Genomic DNA, 22,495 nt, shown 5'->3' with positions numbered 1-22,495 from the left:
CCTAGTAAATATATCTCTAGTGTTATTGGGTAGGTCAATACCCCACAGCTATGTAATTTGCCCATTATGCTTAAAAACTAAATGTTGTTTTAAAATTAAATCAAAGCTCACTGAAATGTTTCTTTTAAGTGTTTTCACTTTTATAACTTTAAGAAATCAAAAACTATTTAAGATTTTAAGGAATAAATATCTGCATCTGTATTTTAAACTTGCAATGCGCATTCACATTTTTTTTTTCGTCAGTAAAGTGCAAGTTATGCTCTGGCTTTTAGAAAAGATACGGTTTTTAATCCTACTCATGTTAATTTCTGCTCGTTTTGAGTTTCACTCGCTTATTTATTCTATTTTCTGTTCCTTTTGTGTTTAATTTATTTATTGATGTTAATTTGTAGTAGTTGTGTGCTTGGTTTATTATATAATTCTATATTTGTTAATTTTTTGGTTTAATGGAGTTCTTTACTTTTTCGGAAAAACTTACATATAAAAGGTTTTTTTTTAATTAATTATTAGCAAAGACGGTGAAAGCAGTGAATATCATAAAAATAGAATAGCCAATGCTCAGGGTGTTTCTTCACAGTTAAAAAAAAAGTTTGGAAGAATACGAAGATAATTCTGTAAACCAAGATTAGAATATTAGAAGTGATGACAGTGGTCAAATTTGGCTCTGAAGCATGGGCTCTTCGGAAAGTGGATGAAGATTTGCTAGATGTTTTCCAGTGAAATTGCCTACGGATTTTTCTGGGTACCCGGCTGACTGACCGTATTCCAAACAGTAGGTGGTACGAAAAATGTTGTTCAATTCTGCTTTCTAGGGCTATAACGAGTGAAAGGTTTAGATGGCTAGGGCACATTGTGCGGATGAAGGATGACAGATTGCCCTTTTTGCCCAACCGTCTAGGGCTAAACGTTTACCGTTTCTTGAGCGGCTTGTGACAGGCAGGTTTGAACCGTTAGTTCCTAGAGTTTTCAGACGTGGCTATGTCCAATCTTACTCCTGCCTATTTCTACATATAAACGGGGGTATCTATGTTGTTATATTCAATCTTATTTTTTTTCAGTCAGTCTACAATGTTAAAAAAAACGGTTGACTAAGAAATTTTGTTCTTACTGAGTCGGTTTTAGTGATTTAAGACTCCAATGTTGACTTAAAAATTAAGAATCTATTCGGTGACACCTAGGACTTTATAACTACCAAAATAAGTTACGTGTAAAAGCCCGTCTACATTTGGCGTTTTCTGAAACACTGGGCCGGAAACCTGACAGAATTGGCCAGTTGATATATGCCTTTTTGAGGGGCGTGATGTTCTGTGAGGCAAAGGGGCAACTATCCCTTCTTGACCTCGGTTTGCTCCCTTCACCCAGAACACAGCTTGCCCCCCAGCTGATATTTAGTTTCTTTAAAAATCTAATGAAAACTAAGATAACCCTGTAAAATTCAAGCTTCCATAGAAACGGGGTAATTTTCTTTCCTATATCTTCACCTTTGTGATGCTATATGGTTCATTTTTTTCACTTGATTTGGGAAAATTGGCTGCAACTTTGCCCCCCTCCCCCGGATTTTGACGAAATTATGCTACTGGCCTTGATGGGGTGTGACATGAACCACCCTCTGTGGATGCATTTTGATTGGTTTACTTTCCTATATTTCTGGCCTAGTTTTCCAGAAAAGTCAGATGTAGACGAGCTCTAAGGAAGTTTGGCTAGACTAATCAATGCGCAATAGCTCGTTAAAGGCTCTTATACTAGATTATATTATCAAATTTGCACTCGAATTAAAAAAAAAATGTTCTTATCTTATCTCCTTGTAATATGTCCTTAAGTTCTTAGTCAGTTAAGTGAGCAATGCTGCGTCTATCGCTTTTACATTTTGTTTTGCTTTTCAGATACATATCTTCAACTCAAAAAGTAACTGTAAGTAAAAATGAGAAAGCATCTTTGAATTTTACATTAAAAGCCGAGAATCTTGAAGAGTGGAGCAAAGAAATGGATTTTGGCCTCAAAGAAAATGTGGCTACAAATCAATATTTAACAAACAGCGAAGTGAACGAAGCTCTTGCTCAAATTGAGAATGAGGTGCCAGATATTGCTGAATTTCAATCGGGTAGTGATTGGAGTACCCATATTCGACCTGTCAAGCTTGGTATTGAGGTAAGTTTTTTTTTTCGTAGCATCATCAGCGATGCCTACCATAAAGGTTATGATTCAGAATATCATCTAAGCCAAACTTTGTTCTTTAAAAAAAAAATTAATTTGGGTTCAGTTTTCTTTCTACAATAATTTTTATTCAGATTCAGTGTCCTCGGTTGCTGTTAATAACGTTTTCAGTTACTGTTTTTTAGTATACATTTTATAAGTCCAATTTATATATTGCCTTTTTGGTGAAACCTTAGTTTGTATAATTTGTAGATCGTTATGGGTCTCGATAATGCTTTATAAGCCTGCTCCTATCGCTCATGCGTTTTCGTATTGACTCTAAAATAAACCCATCGTAAGCCAATCGGACCAAGTCCCTTTATTATTCTTAAGATTTTAGTGCAAACACTTGCTCAAAATCTTATTATGGCCACACGGACCTTATCTAAAAACAAGGATCAATGCCAAAAGTTGGATCTCCTAAGGCGAGATTAAAACTTATTTTAAAAAAAATAAAACGTTTACTTTACGAAAACTAGATGAAAACAAGATATTTAACCAACGTTAAATTAACTTTCTTAATAAATGATCGCAGCAATAGCTATAATAAAGAATTAGCACCAACCCATATTAACCAAAACTAAAAAAAAATATCAATCACATCATAATTTAAACTACCATATATATACATTACAGGTCCCCGACACTTGGCAAGCTTGTATATATTGATTGTCGTTTACACTTGCGTAGTTTACGGCATCTTTGTAGGTTTGTACCGGGTTGTTTGCCACAGCTTGTTGGGGTTGAAGATTGCAGCTCAAGTCTGAGTATATAGAACAAGTGTAAATAATTGATTTTATATGTCTATACCAGCAAAGCAGCACTCTGAACTGACTCTTTAGCTTCGAAAATGCTGATGAAATCAATCTGCTCGTCCAACAGGTTACACCAGGCCAAGAGGAGGGTGCTAGTCTAATAGAACCCTCTGCTTATCAGCACTTCATAACCTCGCGAACATAGCCTTTCGTTACCAGCCTTCGTTTGGCTTACATTACATGCTTGTTATGATGATGTCACTTTTCCAGCTGTGGAGGGATATTTTATTGTGTAGTTTACACTTTTCAGATACAGTAAATATATATTTAGTTTACATTCTTAAGGCTCTGAAATTATTCTAAATAAATTTTTGTCGCTTTTAACTTGATTAGTTTATGTGATTCTTGAGCGCACGCATAAAGTGTACCCACTTGATTTTTTATGTATACGTACATAATCGATGAGATGGTAATTGTTCATACATTCCTACTTACCATTTACTACAGTAAAATGGTGATGACACTCTCCTTCAACATAGAAGGATCCTGGTTGTTGCTAGATTGGAGTAATTAGGCCAAATTCTGAAGTAATGATTCAGTTCAGTATTGATTCAGAGTTCAATGTATGAGGACCTATTTTTAGATTGAACCTGTAACTCATATTTGGTAAAGGATTATCGTCACTACCTGACCCGTAGCCAATATATTCATAATAACTAATTCAGTGACCAAATGAATTATAAATAAGCGGATTATTTTGAAACTTGAGTAAAAATTCCCTTGGGAACTGTGAATTCTCTTATTGATATTTTCATGGCTTATATATCATATAGGTCAGGATTAATGAGTTGCGAAAATAATTATAATTTCTGATATTATAGACAATTATATTACGATAAAGGTGAGAGGTGAATAGAAAGGTTTTAAGAAGTAAAGAAGAAGTCAAGATTATCTTGATCAGATCCATATCTACAACCAGCATTGTTTTTACTCTGATAGAGGAAAGTCTTGTCTTGTCTATTTTATAAAACCAAGAAACAAAGGCTAGTTTACTGTACTCATTATATTGTCCTTTTTCTTGTTACACTCTCACGAAGTAAATTATAAAAATGACCCGAACAACCAGAATCAGGTAAGCAACAAATTCTTACAGTCCAGCCTTCAGTGCCGCAAACAGGGCAAAAATCCCTCAAATAGCACCACATCACACCAGACAGTGGATGGGAACCCAGTTGATTCGAGAAAGGACCCAAACCCCTTATCTACTTCACCTGGTAGACCGATACCCAAACTCTCTGCTCAGTCCCAGGTGCTGTATGATTTGATTACAAGAATTGATATTTCAGTCCGACAGATTTCATCTGAAATAGCTCTGCTACGAACTGAGCTTGCCCAGAAGCCTAGCTATGAAGAAATGCATAAATATGTAGATGGTGCATTTCTGGACCTTAACTCTCGGTTGCAGAAAATTGAAGAAAAATACACCCAGACTTCCCAGCAGACTGATGAGATACGAGAAATTGTAAGGGAAGAAACCTTCTGCCATCATGAAGCACAACGGAGAAAAATGAATATTATTGTAAAAAATTTACCGGAACAAGGAGTTGATGATGTAACTCAAGTGAAGCAAATAATTCAAACTTCCAGTGCCAACAATATTAAAGGCAACCAGGCTGGGGGAGAAAAAACCAACCACTCAGAACTCTGTTTCAAGATACCAGCCCCTTCTAATTCAGCTGCCAGAATCAGAAATTGCTCTGAAAAGACAGATTGTGCAAATGTCTTATGTGAAAAGAAAAAGCCTACAAACATTCTTTCGCAATGATGTACCCAAACGGTTTAGAACAGCTGGTAGTATTAGTGAGCCTCTCTCAAGAGGACCAAAAAACTAATTGAGCATAAGACCATCAGCAGCAGCTCTATTGCTGACAAAGGGATAGTAAACCAGGCTAGGAAAGTGTTTGCCAATAACCCTGGTACGATTCGTCACTCCTACTCATTTCCTAGAATCCTTCTTGCGAATGTAAGGTCACTAGTAAATAAAATGGAGGAAGTACAAATTATTCTTGGCAAAAACCAGATTGATATTGCTTGCCTTACAGAAACATGGTCTGCTACAGAAGATTCTTGCTCGATTCCTAATTATGACTCCCATTTAAAGCCCAGATTGGACAGAGATGGTATTCCTCTATCTCATGGTGGAGGAGTTGCTTTTTTTGTAAGTGTACCCTCCCAAATCGGATTCTATCATTTTCTGAAATAGAGAACAACTCCAAAACTGAAGTTTTATGGCTCTGGACCAGACCCAAAAACCTCCCAAAAGACGAATCTTGCATTATTTTTTGTATTATTTATTACCCTCCCCGTAGTGGATTTAAGAAGGAGCTGACGGCATATCTGCAACTTTATACTGACAGAATTTGCCACAAGTACCCCTATGCTGCAATTACATTATGTGGTGATTTTAATGAGCTAGACCAAAAGTGGCTTAGCGCTGCTCTTAGTCTTGACCAGGTAGTCAAGTCACCTACACGCAGTGATAAAACCCTAGACTTGATTTTTACCAACATTGAAGATTACTACTGTGCCCCGAAAATAGCCCCTCCATTAGGGTCAAGTGACCATCTATGCATCTTTTGGACCCCTTTATCATCCTTTCCCCCTAAACCATTGGTCAGTTATTCATATAGACCCATTACTGACGAGAAGATTGCCCATTTCAAAGTAAAACTTAGCTCCAAATCCTGGGCCAATATCCTATGTCTTCACATATGTATCCTTCATCACCAATGGTGATGAAATGGCTTCTAAGTTTTTAGCTGAACTTTTCCAGTTATACTGTGACAACTTTCCAGTGAAAAAAGTCAATTACAAATCCAATTGTAAACCATGGATAAATAAAAAAATTTTGTGCCTAATAAATGAACGTGATAGACTCTTTAAGGAAGGATTTTTCCAGGAATCTCGAAAACTTACGAAACATTGTTATTAGTGAAATTCATAAAGCAAGAAAAGAGCATGGTGCTCACGTGCTCAATAAGTTACTGTATTCTAACCCTAAGAATTTCCACAAATGTATCCAATATCTCATGGGAAAGGTCTCTTCTAAGTTTCTCTTACTGGATAGTAATGGCAACCCAGTGAGTGCAGACATCATAAACGATTATTTTACTTCAACTTGTAAAACTCACCCGCCACTCCAAAATATGCCGGCCAACAGTGCAGTGAGTGACATTCCTGTGATTGGAATACATCAGACCCAGCTTAAACTCGAAAATCTTGATACAAATAAGTCAGTTTACCCAGGTGATATCCCTACCAAATTGATTGTGAAATGTGCCCATTATTTAAGTGTACCTCTAACTGCAATTTTTAACCAATGTTTTGTAGATGGTATTTTTCCAGTGTGTTTTAAACGAGCTATTATATCACCTATACCGAAAAACAAGACCCCAAAAGTCCTCTCTGACTTAAGACCAATATCAAAAACCTCTATTTTCTCTAAAATTTTGGAAAGTTTTATTTACAATTTCCTCTTTGATGATATTCAAGATAAAATTAACCCAAATCAGTTTGGCTTTAGGCCGAATCATAGCACCACCCATTGTTTATGTTATATACTTGACACTGTTTTCAAACATCTTGAGTTAAGTAGTTCCTACGTTGAGGCTGTTTTTGCTGATATTAGTAAAGCCTTTGACAACTTGGATCATCAGACAGTTACTGATAATGCGAGGGCTTTAGGTGTCATAGGTTTTCTTTTACGTATAGTAGCTAGCTTTTTATCTAGTCGTGAGCAATGTGTAGTCCTCCCTAACGGAGATTCATCAGGTTTTACCTCAATTTCCTGTGGAGCACCCCAAGGAACTAAATTGGGTCCTTTAGCATTCTTAATTGTTTTTAACAATGTTTTACCAAACTTTGACAACACTTTTAAATTTGCGGATGATTTGACATTACTTAACCTTTGTCAAACCTCAAACACTTTGGGCGTTAAACTTGACTCACTCATTAACAACTTAAAGAATGATCTTGCCAATGTTAAACTCAATCTGAGCATACCGAAAAGCAGTTTAATGCTATTCTCCTTTTTAAAAAATATACCCCCAATTAATAATTACCTTTGCATCCCAAATTTAAACATGGTTAAGCTACTTGGTGTGCACTTGGACAATGACCTTAAATGGAAATCTCACTCTTTTCACTTATTTAAAACAGGTGGTTTTCTCCTTAAATCTTTCTCCCTTCTTAAACGGTTCTCCATATCAACCCAGAACCTTAAAATAATTTATTGTTCTTATATAAGACCTTGTCTTGAATATCTTATAAAGACCTTGCTTAACCTGTCTGGCGCCCTGGATTCACCAAATCCCAATGCTCTAAAATTGAAAGCATTCAAAAAAGAGCAATAAAAATTATACTGGGGACGTCCTATACTACTTATGATGAAGGTTTGGCTAGACTTGAACTCACTACATTGGAATCACGACGTCACTTCCTTTAGTTCTGACTATCATCGACGTCTTCTTCCCCCCTTCAAAGAAAACCCCCCAATCCTTCCCAATACAAGACTTAATGCTCGTAGAGCTCCAAATACTCAACTTGACTTGTGTCTTCAAATGTTGACAATGAGGTACAAAAACTCTTTCGTTCCCTATTTTGTTTCGCATTTTAATAATTGATTTAACTTTGTAACTATGTTTATCCCTTAACATTTATTTTATCATTGTAATTATAATTGTTCTGACGTGCTTATGCTAGTTTGTGTGCTATTTTAGCCAATAAATCATATTCTATTCTAAGTATCGAATTTTTATTGGTTTTAAGTTCAAACTTCGCTCTGTGCGAAATTTTAGATTCTTTGAATTGATTTTTTTTTTTTTTTTTTTTTTTTTTTTTTTTTTTTTTTTTTTTTTTTTTTTTTTTTTTTGGTTTCAAAAATATGCAAAAGTAACCTTACAAGAAGATCTTTATCCATAGGGAAAGAAATTAAGGAAGTCAACATGAGTTTTTGCCACAGTAGGGCATTAAATGTGTATTCTGCTTCCCACTTCTCTTAAACTTTCTCTTAAAAAAGGTCTACAATTCTGTCACATAAGGAACCAAATGTGTACATTATCTCGGTATGTCTAAGGAGTCACACATAAAAGGTTCGGCTATATATGAAATGTTTTCTTATTTGATATATTTAAAGTTTAAACATTATTTTGTACCGATAAAGTCATACGACAAAGTCATCATTTGTATACGATAAAGTCATTCATTTGTTTTTTTTCGTAATATGTATTGCAAATAATGTTTGGAAAACTTGTTTCTAACGATATTTCAAGACGATATTTCAGGGAATGAGGCGACGGAGTCACTCAAATATGCTATCATACAGCAGAGAAGCAATTTTTCATAAGACACGTGTGTTATATTATCTTGTACGTGACTATGTAATTATTGTTGATTGAAAACCGTCAGTTTTGAATTTGGGGGGGGGGGTCTTTTCCTAAAAACTGCGATAAACGACGTAAGCTTGCTAGACAAACTTCAGAAATATTTTAGACTCCGTATTTGTTATAAAAGGGATCTTCCATATTTAGCCTTTTATCTTTTAATGTATTTTCTTTTATCCTTCTATTTATGCTAAGTGTTCTGACAAGTGTCCCATCCTGTCCATTTGTATATGCACTTGCTCGGCTAACTAATTCTTGGGCTGATTAATGTAAAAAGAAAAAAAGAAAGTAAAGAATGCGGCATTAGACTTTACAGTCCCTGCCGGCGGCGGGCCGACCATCTTGATCAATGTATTCTGATTAATGCTGATTAATGTAGATATTCTGACGTTAAAAAAAGACCATGGTTGCAGGGATAGCTGCAACGTAGTAAAGTGTGAATCACAACTCATAATAAACAAAAATCAAAAAACGTGTCTAAAAGAAAACTGGCAATTGAGGGAAAAAAATGCTATTTATAACTCATTCAGAAATGATAACCATTATCTAAATTAGTATTAATAGTAAAATGTTATTTTGAAAATTTATTAAAGAGATAAATGGAAAAAATTGCCATATATACCAGTGATGCCTCGTCAAAACGGTTAAAACGTAATTTTAACTTCTATTTCAGGCTCTCGGAAGGAGGAAACCTCAAATCTTATTAGCTGGTGGGGTTTATGCAAGTGAGCCGATTGGGAGAGAGCTCATAGTTCGGCTTGGGAGACATCTAGCGGCTGGCTATAAGAACAATGATACTAGAATTTGGTCAATATTGACTAATTCAGATGTTTTTCTTCTTCCAGTTGTTGATTACGAAGGTTTCAAAGTTGCAAGTTCTAATGGTAATTGCCTAGCTTTGCTTTAATGTCTCGTGTTTTCGTCTTTTTTGGTAGATCACCTATAAAGAATTGCGCGGAAAGCTGTCTGAGGACGCTTACTCCAATATTTCTTTTTAGAGTCTTTTTGATAAGCCACTGTCTGGGAAAACATGGTACTGAGACACGAAATCTTTTTAATGTTGGTTCTTTTGTGGGGGAAATATAATAACGTAAGTTGTTAGAACGCATCATAGCTTGCACCATATTTGGATAAATTATACAATCTGTAGGAGCCTCAAATATTTGGGGTCTATACAGAAAAGAATTTGGCTATATCTAAAGCTTATTAGGAAAAATGCTTTAATCAGAATTGATAAGCGTTCGTAAGTAGTAGAACAATTTTTAGTGGAACAATTTTATTAGGAATAAACATTTCTTAACCAATAGCACAACATAAGCGAAGCTTGCGAGGCTGTGCAACTAACAAGCTGTGAAACCAACAACAATAAAAAAAACATAAACAATACATTACCTTCCGTGACCCCCCCCCCCCCCCAAAAAAAAAAAAATTACAAGTGAATAACCTATGGAAAATTCATTTTAATTAATCTGTTTCAAAAGTATACCTACCGAGCAACTCCACACGTAAATCAGACTTAAACTGGCCAAAGCTACTTATTTCCTTGATATTATACTCAGTTTATTCCGAAGTTTTGAAGCTCTGTAAATAAGTGAAAACTTGAATACTTGAAACTAATCGAGGAACCTCAAAAGAAATGAAAGGGGATTTTTTCCTAATTACGAAGCATTTATCCCCAATTCCATCTTAGAAAACAATCTGAAACGGTTTCGGAAAAGTTCTTCAAACAAATGCTAATTCTTCTTCTTCTCTGAAGGTACCAAATACGATTCCTAACGTTTTGTACGTAAGATTTTAATGCCTAGAACTTACGAACTCTTCTTACCCTAAAAGTCCGAAGCCTACTTGAAAGGCGTTTCCAATTAATGCATTAGTCGGAAACTCCTTCCTCTCTTCAGAAGAAGATCATTGTTTCGATCACCTTTTCTCGGTCGCCACTATGATGGTTGATTTTGGTAATAAATAATTATGATATGAGTTATAATAAAAAAAGGGGGTGTGAGGTCTGCTTCTTTTCTCTTGTAGATCACAAATACATAGGACGAACCTCAGGCGTGACTGCGTATCAGACGATGGTACGATTTATGTTGACTTAGTTTGAAGTGGCCATTAAACTATAATTTCAATGACAGTTATTTATCCAATTTGATGAAAATGAACTGTTCAAAAGCTTAATTACATGAAAACTCTAAAGAGAATTCAAAAAGAACATATTTTTCTGCTTTTTAATCTCATATTTCCAGTGTTTTGTCGTTTATTTTAATTCATGGATTAGATACAGAGATTCTACTCAGGACATTTCCAGCGCTGTGTCCAAGATTTTTGCTCAATAGGGGGGGGGGGGGTACCAAAAGAATTAAAAAGAAGGGTTTAACTACCGTATTCTTCGTCTAACAGTCTCGAATGAGTTTTTTTTCTCTTGAATTTTAAGACCAATTTACGAGTCGGAGAAATATTTTGTGGCTTTTTTTGGAGAAATAGTCTTTTTATGTGCATTTTTTAGAATAATTAACCAGTCAGATAAACATTTCGGTTGGGGGGGGGAGTATGTGTAACCCCTTGATACGGGTCTGTACCTTGTGTGCAGACATCGACAAATTGGCTGCGAAAACAACGGTTTCATTTACATCGCTCTTCTAGGTGACGATTCTTTTACCAGACTCCACGTCTGGTAATCTTTCTAGGTTGGAATTCACGTTTTTTCTAAAAAGTATTGTTAACGTTTCTGCTCCGGCGTTTTCAGCGAATCTTCGTAAGTTTTTTGAAGAATGGGAAGCATTATTGTGAGTCTAACGATGTTAGAAACCGAAATGTTGCTGACGAGGGCCTACACTCAAAGCGTAGCAGCTGAGTGGTTGGAGTGCTAGACTCGCAATCCTTAGTCTGTAAGGGCAGGTTTCGAGTCTTGTTGTCGCTTATTATTTTGTTTAAAACGGGTCTCTTTGGTGTGACTCTGTAAGCTCAGCCAGAGTCGACCCAGGTCTAAATTTAAACCTTAAGAAATGTGCGGGGAAAACACGGGAAGCATCGGATGATTTGTCCTTAAGCACACATGGCATTACCGGCCGAAGACAGAGAATCAGGAGATCTTTACCTGCGCTACGCAGACTATTGGTCAGCATGCGAAAAAGTTTGTTTTTTGTATTTTATCTTTGCTTTATAAAGTATTTTGTTTTGCTCGTCTTTTTTATAGCACTTGGTATCTACCAAGTGACATATCGATCGCAAATTCGGTTGGTCGGTCTGTCTGTCTGTCTGTTGGCCTGTCTGTCTGTCTGTTCCGGTTTTGCTAGTTTAGGCACTTCCAGGTAAGCTAGGACGATGAAATTTGGCAGGCGTATCAGGAACCAAATCAGATTAAATTATAAATTGTCGTTTCTCCGATTCGATCATCTGGGGGGGGGGGGGGGGGGTTAAATCGGAATTATTAGAAAAAATGAGGTATTTTTAACTTACGAACGGGTGATCGGATCTTAATAAAATTTGATGTTTTGAAGGATATCGTGCCTCGGAGCTCTTATTTTAAATCCCGACCGGATCCGGTGACATTAGGGGGAGTTGGGGGGGGGGGGGAATCTTGGAAAACGTGTAAAGTGGAGAGATCAGGATAAAACTTGGTGAAAAGTACAAACACAAGTCCAAGATACGTGATTGACATAATTGGGACGGATCCGTTCTCTTTGGAGGAGCTGGGGGGGGGCATTTCCAATGCTTTGGAGAGTTCAGTGCTTCTGGACGTGCTAGGATAATGAAAATTGGTAGGAATGTCAGGGATCTGCACAAATTGACTTGATTTCAGTCATTTCCGCGATTAGACCATCTGGGGGGGGGGCTGAAGGGAAAGGAAAAATTGAAAAAAAACCATGTATTTTTATCTGAAGAATGGGTGATCGGATCTTAATGAAATTTGATATTTAAAAGGACCTCGTGTCTTAGAGCTCTTATTCTAAATCCCGACCGTATCCGGTGACATTGGGGGGAGTTGGAGAGGGAAACAATCTTGGAAAACGCTTAAAATGGAGAGATCAGGATGAACTTGGTGGGAAAATTAAGCACAAGTCATAGATACGTGATTGACATAACCGGAACGGATCCGCTCTCCTTGGGGGAGTTGGGGGGAGGGTTAATTCGGAAAAATTAGAAAAAAATGAGGTATTTTTAACTTACGAAGGAGTCATCGGATCTTATTGAATGTTGTTATTTAGAAGGATATCGTGTCTCAGAGCTCTTATTTGAAATCCCGACCGGATCTGATGACATTGGGGGAGTTGGAGGGGGAAACCTAAAATCTTGGATAACGCTTAGAGTGGAGGGATCGGGATGAAACGTGGTGGGAAAAAGCACAAGTTCTAGATATGTGATTGACATAACCGGAACGGATCCGCTCTCTAGGGGGAGTTGGGGGAGGGTTAATTCTGAAAAATTAGAAAAAATGAGGTATTTTTAACTTGCGAAGGAGTGATCGGATCTTAATGAAATGTTATATTTAGAAAGACCTTGTAACTCAGATCTCTTATTTTAAGTCCAGACTGGATCCATTGTCATTGGAGGGATTTGGGGGGGGGCAGAAATCTTGGAAAACGCTTAGAGTGGAAAGATCAGGATGAAACTTGGTGAGAAGAATAAGCACAAGTCCAAGTTATGTGATTGGCATAATTGGAACGGATCCGCTCTCTTTGGGAGAGGTGGGGGGGATTTCCAATGCTTTGGCGAGTTCGGTGCTTGAAAAATGAGGTATTTTTAACTTACGAAGGAGTGATCGGATCTAAATGAAATTCTATGTTTAGAATTACCTCGTGTCTTAGAGCTCTTATTCTAAATCCCGACCTTATCCGGTGATATTGGGGGGAGTTGGATGGGGAAACAATCTTGGACAACGCTTAGAATGGAGAGATCGGGATGTAACCTGGTGGGAAAATAAGCACAGGTCGTAGATACGTGATAAACATAAACAGAATGAATCCGCTGTTATTGGGGGAGTGGGGGTGTTAATTCGGTAAAAATTAGAAAAATTGAGGTATTTTTAACTTACGAACGGGTGACTGGATTTCAGTGAAATTTGATATTTTGAAGGAACCCATGTCTCAGAGCTCTTATTTTAAATCCCGGCCAGAGCTGATGGCATTGGGGGAGTTGGAGGGGGGACAAGAAATCTTGAAAAACGCTTAGAGTGGAGAGATCGGGATGAAACTGGGTGGGTAGAATAAGCAAATGTCGTAGATACGTGATTGACGTAGCTGGACTGGATCCGCTCTCTTTGGAGGAGTTAGGGGTGGGGGTCCAGTGCTTTGGGAAGTTGGGTGTTTCTGGGCGTGCTAGGACTATGAAAATTGGTAGCCGTGTTAGATACCTGCACAAATTGACTTGATAACGTCTTTTTTTCCGATTTGGGCATCTGGGGGCCTAAAGGGAGAGGAAAAATTAGAAAAACTGAGGTATTTTTAACTTACGAGTGGGTGATCGGATCTTAATGAATTTTGATATTTTGAAGGGCCTCGTGTCTCAGAGCTCTTATTTTAAATCCCGACCGGAATTAAACCTCTGATTTTTCTTTTAAATCAATCTATTGATTCTTAGAATTTTGCTAGAACTCATGCCATATGAGCTCTTGGCTCTTGTTCATTGCTACCATTATAATTTTTGATTTTGTTTGTTATTCCTTTTTACTTTGTTCACGTGCGTTTATGTTGCAGTATTAATATATTTTTAACGCTGCATCATGCCATTTTGGTATGAATGTTTCATATTCGATGGAATTTTTTCTAGAATAAATAATCCATGTCAGTATTTCTTTAGCATTACCTGATTCTTCGAATTAAATTTAGCTGAATCTCGCTATCACAAAATAACATTATGACAGACTTTTAGCAAATACTTACTTTAAGATTGCCAGGACCCACTGATAAAAGAATATGTGAGACTATCAGGACTTTTTAAAGCTTTGGAATTCCGAAGTTGTAAGATTTTGGTATTGTCTTATTATTCGCTTCCATTCCAGTCTCTTCAAAAAAATGAACAAAATGACAATTTTCGACTGTTACACTGCTAGGGCATCAAATTAGCGTAAGTGGGCTGATAAACTTCAATGAGCAACAAATAGGCGTAAATGAATGCTTACCGATGCTTAACAGATTTTGCAGGGTATATACAAACTCTAGTTCATTATATTTGTTAATTAAAAAGTCTAGCTTTGTTAAAAATTGACTAGTAGTCTCTCTCTTGTTTTAGGTTTTGGAACCCGAGATTTGAATACGGCCCTTCAGGGCTGCTGATAGTAATTTAAAAAAAATAAGTATCGTATCTTTTCTTGCTTAGTAATAGCAGTCACCTATAATGTCAGGCTATCGAGCATCTGTATCGCATGGGTCTGAAGCCTGGGTATATAGATTACAATATAAACAATATTCAAAGTTGAAACGCGCCATAATTTAAAATACCAACGGATGACGGTCTAGAACCCGCTTTTGGCGGGTGGCCCACGCACAGATAAATATATAGACCTGTGAAACTCTGTAGTCTCCTATCCTTATCATTTATTTTTCATTTCCTCGGTGTGTCTATTCAAATTAAGCTGCATTATTATTTTACAGATTCTGATTGTAAACATCCAGACGATTTTGACCAATTATCTGAGATTGGCTCTCATTTTGTTCGCTTCATGCCAAAGGATAAAGTTATCCTTGCCACACAGGATTTTATGAGACACTTTCAAATAGATTTTGGCCTCTCCATTGAAGCTGGAGGTCTTTACATGAGGTTTGTATGAACTAATAGTTGCTCTTTTTTTAATTATTACAAAAGAAGGAAAACAGTCAAAAGTGCAAGTTTTTTAGAGTTATAAGTGTAATTAATTAGAATTTTAGCGCTAAAAACTACTAGTCAGAAATGCTTTCCACTAGAGGTATGGGTTCTATCTTTAAGCCTAGCTGATAGATTTTATCACCGTTTATCTCTGCTTCGACATATTCGTAAACAGGAAATTAAAACTGCATTACAGAAAATCCAAATATCCCCCTCCCTCTCCCCTAAAATTTCTCTTTGGTCCATATTACTAGTTACTGTCGAGTTGAAACTTCGGGTGATATGAGACCAGCATTTTCAGGTATAAAATGGTTCTAAAACTTGAAATGTACAAAGTCTAAATCGTAAAAAACGCATTTTTGCTAGTTGAATATCGTTATTCCAGTAACGATTATTCCTAAATCGTTATTCCTATTGTTGAATATCGATAATTTCTCTTTGAAGCTGTGTTAGCCTCATGCTGCTTGGTGTTGCAGTGAGTTGTTAATAGTAGTAGTAACTTCTCTTTGGAAAGATGCAAGTTGACTTTTGATTTGGTATCACTTGTTGCTGCCGATTTTAAACTTCGGGTAGTATGAGATCATGATTTTCAGTGAAAAAATTGTTCTAAAAATGGAAAATACTGAAGTCTAAATCGTAAAAATTGTATTTGTGCTGGTTGAATATCATTATTCCTATAACGATTATTCCCATATCGTTATTCTTATTGATGAATTAAATAAAAAAAACTAGTTTTTTTAACCTAAGTAAGGAGCGACATTAAAACTTAAAACGAACAGAAATTACTCCATATACGAAATGGGTTGTCCCCTCCGCAATCCCTCGCTCCTTACGCTAAAGTTTTTAATTGTTTTAAGAAATAGAATTGTGGCAAAGAGTCAAACTTTAGCGTAAAGAGCGAGGGATTGCGGAGGGGACAACCCATTTCATATACGGAGTAATTTCTGTTGGTTTTAAGTTTTAATGTCGCTCCTTACTTTCAGTTAAAAAACTAGTTTTTTTATTTAATTTCTGAACGTTTTTATGGCACTTGGTATTAACCAAGTGACATATAGCAATCGCAAATTCTGTTGGTCTGTCGGTCCCGGTTTTGCTACTTTAGGCACTTCCAGGTAAGCTAGGACGATGAAATTTGGCAGGCGTATCACGGACCGGACCAAATTAAATTAGAAATAGTCGTTTTTCCGATTTGACCATCTTGGGGGGAGTGGGGGCCCGTTAATTCGGAAAAAAATAGAAAAATTGAAGTATTTTTAACTTACGAACGGTTGACCAGATCTTAGTGAAATTTGATGTTTGGAAGGATATCATGTTTCAGAGCTGTTATTTTAAATCCCGACTTGATCTGGTGACACTGGGGGGGGGATATGGGAGGGGAAAACCTAAAATCTTGTAAAACACTTAAGTGGAAGGATCGGGATGAAACTCGGTGGGAAAAATAAGCACAAGTCCTAGATACATGATTGACATAACCGGAACGGATCCGCTCTTTTTGGGGTAGTTGGGGGGGGGGGGGGGTATTAATTCTGAAAAATTAGGTATTTTTAACTTACGAACGGGCGATTGGATCTCAATAAAGTTTAATATTTAGAAGGATATCGTGTCTCAGAGCTCTTATTTTGAATCCCGACCGGATCTGGTGACATTGGGGGGGGGGGTTGGGAGGGGGAAACCTAGAACTTGGAAAACACTTAGAGTGGAGGGATCGGATGAAGCTTGTTGGAAAAATAATCCCAAGTCCTAGATACATGATTGACATAACCGGAACAGATCCGCTCTCTTTGGGGTAGTTGGGGGGGGGTTAATTCTGAAAAATTAGAGAAAAACGAGGTATTTTAACTTACGAACGGGTGATCGGACCTCAATGAAATTTGATATTTAGAAGGATATCGTGTCCCAAAGCTCTATTTTAAATCCCGACCGGATCTGATGACATTGGGGGGAGTTTGGGGTGGGGGAACCTAAAATCATGGAAAACGCTTAGATTGGAGGGATCGGGATGAAACTTAGTGGGACAAATAAGCAGAAGTCTTACATACCTGATTTACATAATTGGAACGGATCCGCTCTATTGGAGGGGGGGGGGGTTAAGTCTGAAAAATTAGAAAAAATGACGCATTTTTAAATTACGAAGGAGTTGTCGGATTTCCATGAAACTTCATATTTAGAAGTACCTTGTAACTCAAATATCTTATTTTAAATCTCTGCCGGATCCAGCGTGATTGGGGGGGGGGCAGAAATCGTAGAAAATACTTAAAGCGGTGGAGATCAGGATGAAACTGGATGGGAAGAATAAAAACATGTCTAAGATACGTTACTGACATAACCAGACCAGATCCGCTCTCTTTGGTGGAGTTGGGGGGGGGGGGGTTTAATTTTGTAAATTGAGGTATTTGTAACTTACCGGAATTCTTGGAAAACGTGAAAATTGGGGTATTTTTTATCTTACTAAAAGGTGATAGGATCTTAATTAAATTTGATATTTAGAAGGATATCGTGTTTCAAAAAGCTCTTATTTTAAATCCCGACCGGATCTGGTGACATTGGGGGGAGTTTGGGGTGGGGGAACCTAAAGTCATGGAAAACGCTTAGATTGGAGGGCTCGGGATGAAACTTGGTGGGAAAAATAAGCAGGAGTCTTATATACGTGATTTACATAATTGGAATGGATCCGCCCTATTAGGGGGGGGGGGTTATTCTGAAAAATTAGAAAAAATGACGTATTTTTAACTTACGAAGAAGTGATCGGATCTTCATGAAACTTCATGTTTAGAAGGACCTCGTAACTCAGATCTCTTATTTTATATCTCAACTGGATCTAGCGTAATTGGGGGGGGGGCAGTTGGGGGGGACTGGAAATCTTAGAAAATACTTAAAGCGGTGAGATCAGGATGAAACTAGATGGGAAGAATAAAAACCTGTCTAAGATACGTGACTGACATAACCGGACCGGATCTTCTCTCTTTGGTGGAGTTGGGGGGGGGGGTAATTTTGAAAATTGAGGTATTTGTAACTTACGAAAGGGTGACCAGAGCTTAATGAAACTTGATATTTAGAAGGATCTGGTGCTTTAAAGCTCTAATTTTAAATTCCGACCAGAATCTGTGACATTGGGGGGAGCTGGAGGGGGAAACCGGAATTCTTGGAAAACTTGAAAATTGGGGTATTTTTATCTTACGAATAGGTGATCGGATCTTAATGAAATATGATATCTAGAAGGAATCCGTGTCTCAGAGCTCTTATTTCAAATCCCGACCAGATCTTTTGACATTGGGGGGAGTTGGAGGGGAAAACCTTGGAACACACTTAGAGTGGAGGAACCGGGATGAAGCTTGGTGGATAGAATAAGCAAATTTCCTTGATACGTGATTGACGGAACCGTACTGGATTTGCTCTCTTTGGGGGAGTTGGGGGGAGGGGTTCAGTGATTTGGCGAGTTTGGTGCTTCTGGACGTGCTAGGACGATGAAAATTGGTAGGCGTGTCAGGGAGCTGCACAAATTGACATGATAAAGTCCTTTTCCCAGATTCGACTATCTGGTTGGCTAAAGGGAGAGGAAAAGTTAGAAAAAATCAGGTATTGATAACTTACGAGTGGGTGATCGAATCTTAATGAATTTTGATATTTAGAAGGACATAGTGACTCAGATCCCTTATTTTAAATCTTGACCGGCATTAAGCCTCTTATTTTCCTTTTAAATCCATCTATTGATTCATAGAATTTTGTTAGAGCTCATACCATATGATCTCTTGGCTCTTAGCTCTTCTTGCCTCGTCACAAGTGCCATATGAGCTCTTAATTTTTAACGAACGTTTTTATTAGTAAAAAATATACGTAACTTAAGAATTAACTTACGTAACAAACTTTTATATTTTTATATTTTTGTTTATATATATGAGGGGGTTTGTCCCCTCGTTAATACCTCGCTCTTCACACTAAATCTTAAGTTTTGTCCCAATTCTTTAAGAATGACCCCTGAATCAGAAAGGCCGTAGAACAAATAGTTGAAATTACTAAAACTACTTTAGCATAAAGAGCGAAGTATTTATCTCCTCCTAAATACCTCGCTCTTTATGCAAAAGTATTTTTAGAACCCCTCATATGCTTAATAATTTCTGTTCGTTTTAAGTTTTAATGCTACTCCTTACTTTCAATTGAAAAAACTTTTTCATGTTTATATTTTCATTGTTTTTTTAATAGTAATGCTAGAAAATCCTGTGCCCTTTTCATTTTAGTTTCTCTTCCACCATGAAATATTCCTCCAAGGAAATATCCTCCCACATAGCCCCCTCTCCTCCCCTCAACACCACACCCAAACCAAAAAAATCCCCCTGAAAACGTTGATACACTTCCCAATAACCATTACTGTATGTAAACTTAGGTCAAAGTTTGTAACTTGCAGCCCCTCTCCCAGGGACTGTGGAGGAGTAAGTCATCCCGAAAGACATAGTTATTAAGTTTTCAACTATGCGGAACAAAATGGCTATCTCAAAATTTTGATCCGTTGACTTTGGGAAAAAAATGAGCGGGGGAGGGGGCCTAGGTGCCCTCCAATTTTTTGGTCACTTAAAAAGGGCACTAGAACTTTTCATTTCCGCTAGAATGAGCCCTCTTGCAACACTCTAGGACCACTTGGTCGTTACGATGACCCCTGGGGAAAAAAACAACAACAAACAAATAAACACGCACCCGTGATCTGTCTTCTGGCAAAAAATACGAAACTCCACATTTTTGTAGATTGGACCTTGACATTTTTTCTATAGGGTTCTCTGATGCGCTGAATGCGATGGTGTGATTTCCCCTATTTTCCAAAATAAGGTAAATTTTCTCAGGCCCGTAACTTTTGATGACAAAGACTAAATTTGATGAAACTTATATATTTAAAGTCAGCATAAAAATTTATGCTGAAAGATATATCTTTTAGCATCGAAGTTCCGTTTTTTAGAGTTTCGGTTACTATTGAGCTGGGTCGCTCCTTACTACAGTTCGTTACCACGAACTGTTTGGAATTGGTAGTTTCTCTTTGTGGCTGTGTTGGCCTCAGGGGGCTTGGTGCTGCAGTGAGTGGTTAGTAGTAGTAGTAGTAGCAATTTCTCTTTGGAAAGATGCAAGATGCCTTTTGGTTCGGTATCACTTGTTACTACCGAGATTGGACTTCGGGTAATATGAAACCAGCATTTTCCGGGATAAAATGGTTCCAAGAATTGAAATGTCGAAAATCTAAACCGTAAAAACCGTATTTGTTCGTGTTGAATATCGGTACAAATAATAAAAAAAGAGTTGGAGACACTGAGACATCTTTTGCCTCAAATGTATCTCATTTACCTACTCTTCATAAGTAAATATCCCTTCGCAATTGCAACCAATAGCTTTATAACGCAGTGATTTCTCTTTGGAAAGAAGCCTTTTGGTTTGTTATCGCTTGTAACTACCGAGTGTCAACTTCGGATAATATGGGACTAGCATTTTCAGGGATAAAATGGTTCTAAGAATTGAAATGTCTGAAGTCTAAAGTATAAAAATCGCATTGTTGCTTGTTGAATATCTTTATTTCTAAGATAAATGAAAACAAAAAGTGAGCTAAAGAATGAAATGAAAAAAAACTAGATCTACGTTGCATGGACAACGTGAGGTCTTGCGGCATCCTTTGTTCGGCTTCGCCGAGTAAAATGTTGAGAGAGCAACACTTTGGTTTTGTTTCCTCGCTTCGATTAAACGCTGAAGTTGTTAATCTGTACGGATCTTAAAATAAATACTAGGTACACCAACTTGCAAAAGTTGCGAACTCATTGCAACTAGCAAAAGTTGCAAACCCCTCATCGCTAAAGATGATTGTAGGCTAAGAGCCGATTATTACTTACAAGTCCTCCACATGTCTTACCGTTGGAACCAAATTGGCCTTACCATCAAATACATCGGGAACAAATAATAGGTAAACCAACTAGCAAAAGTTGCGAACCCCTCATTGTGGAAGATGATTATGAGCTAACAGCCGACTGTTGCTTAAAACTCCCCTATATGTCTCATAACTGGTATCGGCCAATTTTTGGTTTCAGTTTGCACCTTACTACTTAAGTTGTCAACCCCTTTAAACTTTCAAACTGGTATATCTCATGAAGGAATTTTTCTACGGAAAAATGGATGACGTATACGTTAATCAGCTCAAGAGCTATCGACTGCCGTCGAAAAAAAATCAATCTGTCTTAATTCAAAAGTTGACTTTTTTGCCGTAGGCCATGTTTCTAACGTCATCGCTTAGAAATTAGCAAGGGATAAACTCTAATTTTTTTAGCAATGGGAGAAGTTTTAAAGTTTAAGAGGCATATTTGATACCATTTCCGTATCAGCCTATTTTTGGTTTCAATTTGTACCTTACTACTGAAGATGTCAACCCCTTTAAACTTTCAAACTGGCATATCTCATGAAGGAATTTTTCTACCAAAAAAATGGTTAACATATACTTTGATCAGCTCATGAAGAGCTATCGAATGCCGTCAAAAAAAAATCTATCGTCTTAGTTCAAAAGTTGACCTTTTTGCCGTAGGCCAAGTTTCTAACTTAGAAAGGAGTAAAGGATAAACTGTAATTTCTTTAGCAATGAGAGAACTTTTAAAGTATAAGAGGTACATCTGATACCATTTCTCTACCGCAATCCCAAGTGCGAAAAACCGAATGAAACTCAGCTGAAATCATGAACAGAAATGGGTAGAAACAATAGATGGCAGCACTTTCGGTCCCCACTTTTTTATTTATGTATTTTTTTCTATTTATCAGTCAAAGAAGATATATTGGCTGTGGAGCCGGGTAACTGCCGCATATATTTATCACTTATAGATTTTAGTCCATCTTTAATTTGAAACTGGTCCCTGCCTGCTTGCCTGCTCGAACAGAGCTTTCAACTCGAAAGCAGAAACATGGTTTGATGAAACGAAAGCAGCAACATCGTCTAATGAAACGAAAGCTACACTGCATAACTTCAGATAGTTCTCTCTCACATAGGCTATAAAATTCCAAGTCACTTCACACACTATAGGCTCTGGCTCAAGGACAAGCAAAAACCGTCCTTGTTGGTCAAAGGCAAGAGCCCTACGTAGGTTTCCAAAATGCAAAGTCATATTCATCAATCCGACCTAAGGTCGACACTTTCCGTAAAAACCGCAGAGGTTAGACCCTTACCATTTTCTAGGAATAAGCTGAAATCGGGGTACTAGGAAAAAAAAAAAACACGACAAAACCAAGGTGTTGCTCTCGCAACACAATTATCTCAAATGTATCTCGTTTACCCTGATTCTCATAAAGTAAATA

The 22,495-nt window shown here is 37.3% G+C and overlaps 1 protein-coding gene across 2 annotated transcripts in view; it reads left to right on the top strand.

Moving 5' to 3' along the window:
* The window catches only part of LOC136033915 (carboxypeptidase D-like), a 218,828-nt gene that overhangs the window by 98,285 nt on the left and 98,048 nt on the right, over positions 1-22,495 (top strand). For both annotated transcript variants that reach the window (XM_065714930.1, XM_065714931.1), the window contains exons 13-15: positions 1,884-2,148; positions 9,063-9,273; positions 14,980-15,145. In XM_065714930.1, the coding sequence (XP_065571002.1) occupies positions 1,884-2,148; positions 9,063-9,273; positions 14,980-15,145 (642 nt within the window). The remainder of the gene's footprint in view (positions 1-1,883; positions 2,149-9,062; positions 9,274-14,979; positions 15,146-22,495) is intronic.

This window comes from Artemia franciscana, chromosome 12, assembly GCF_032884065.1.
Source record: "Artemia franciscana chromosome 12, ASM3288406v1, whole genome shotgun sequence".
Lineage (NCBI taxonomy): Eukaryota > Metazoa > Arthropoda > Branchiopoda > Anostraca > Artemiidae > Artemia > Artemia franciscana.
Note: the sequence above shows the minus strand (reverse complement) of the source record. Positions and strands in the feature narration are given on the sequence as shown.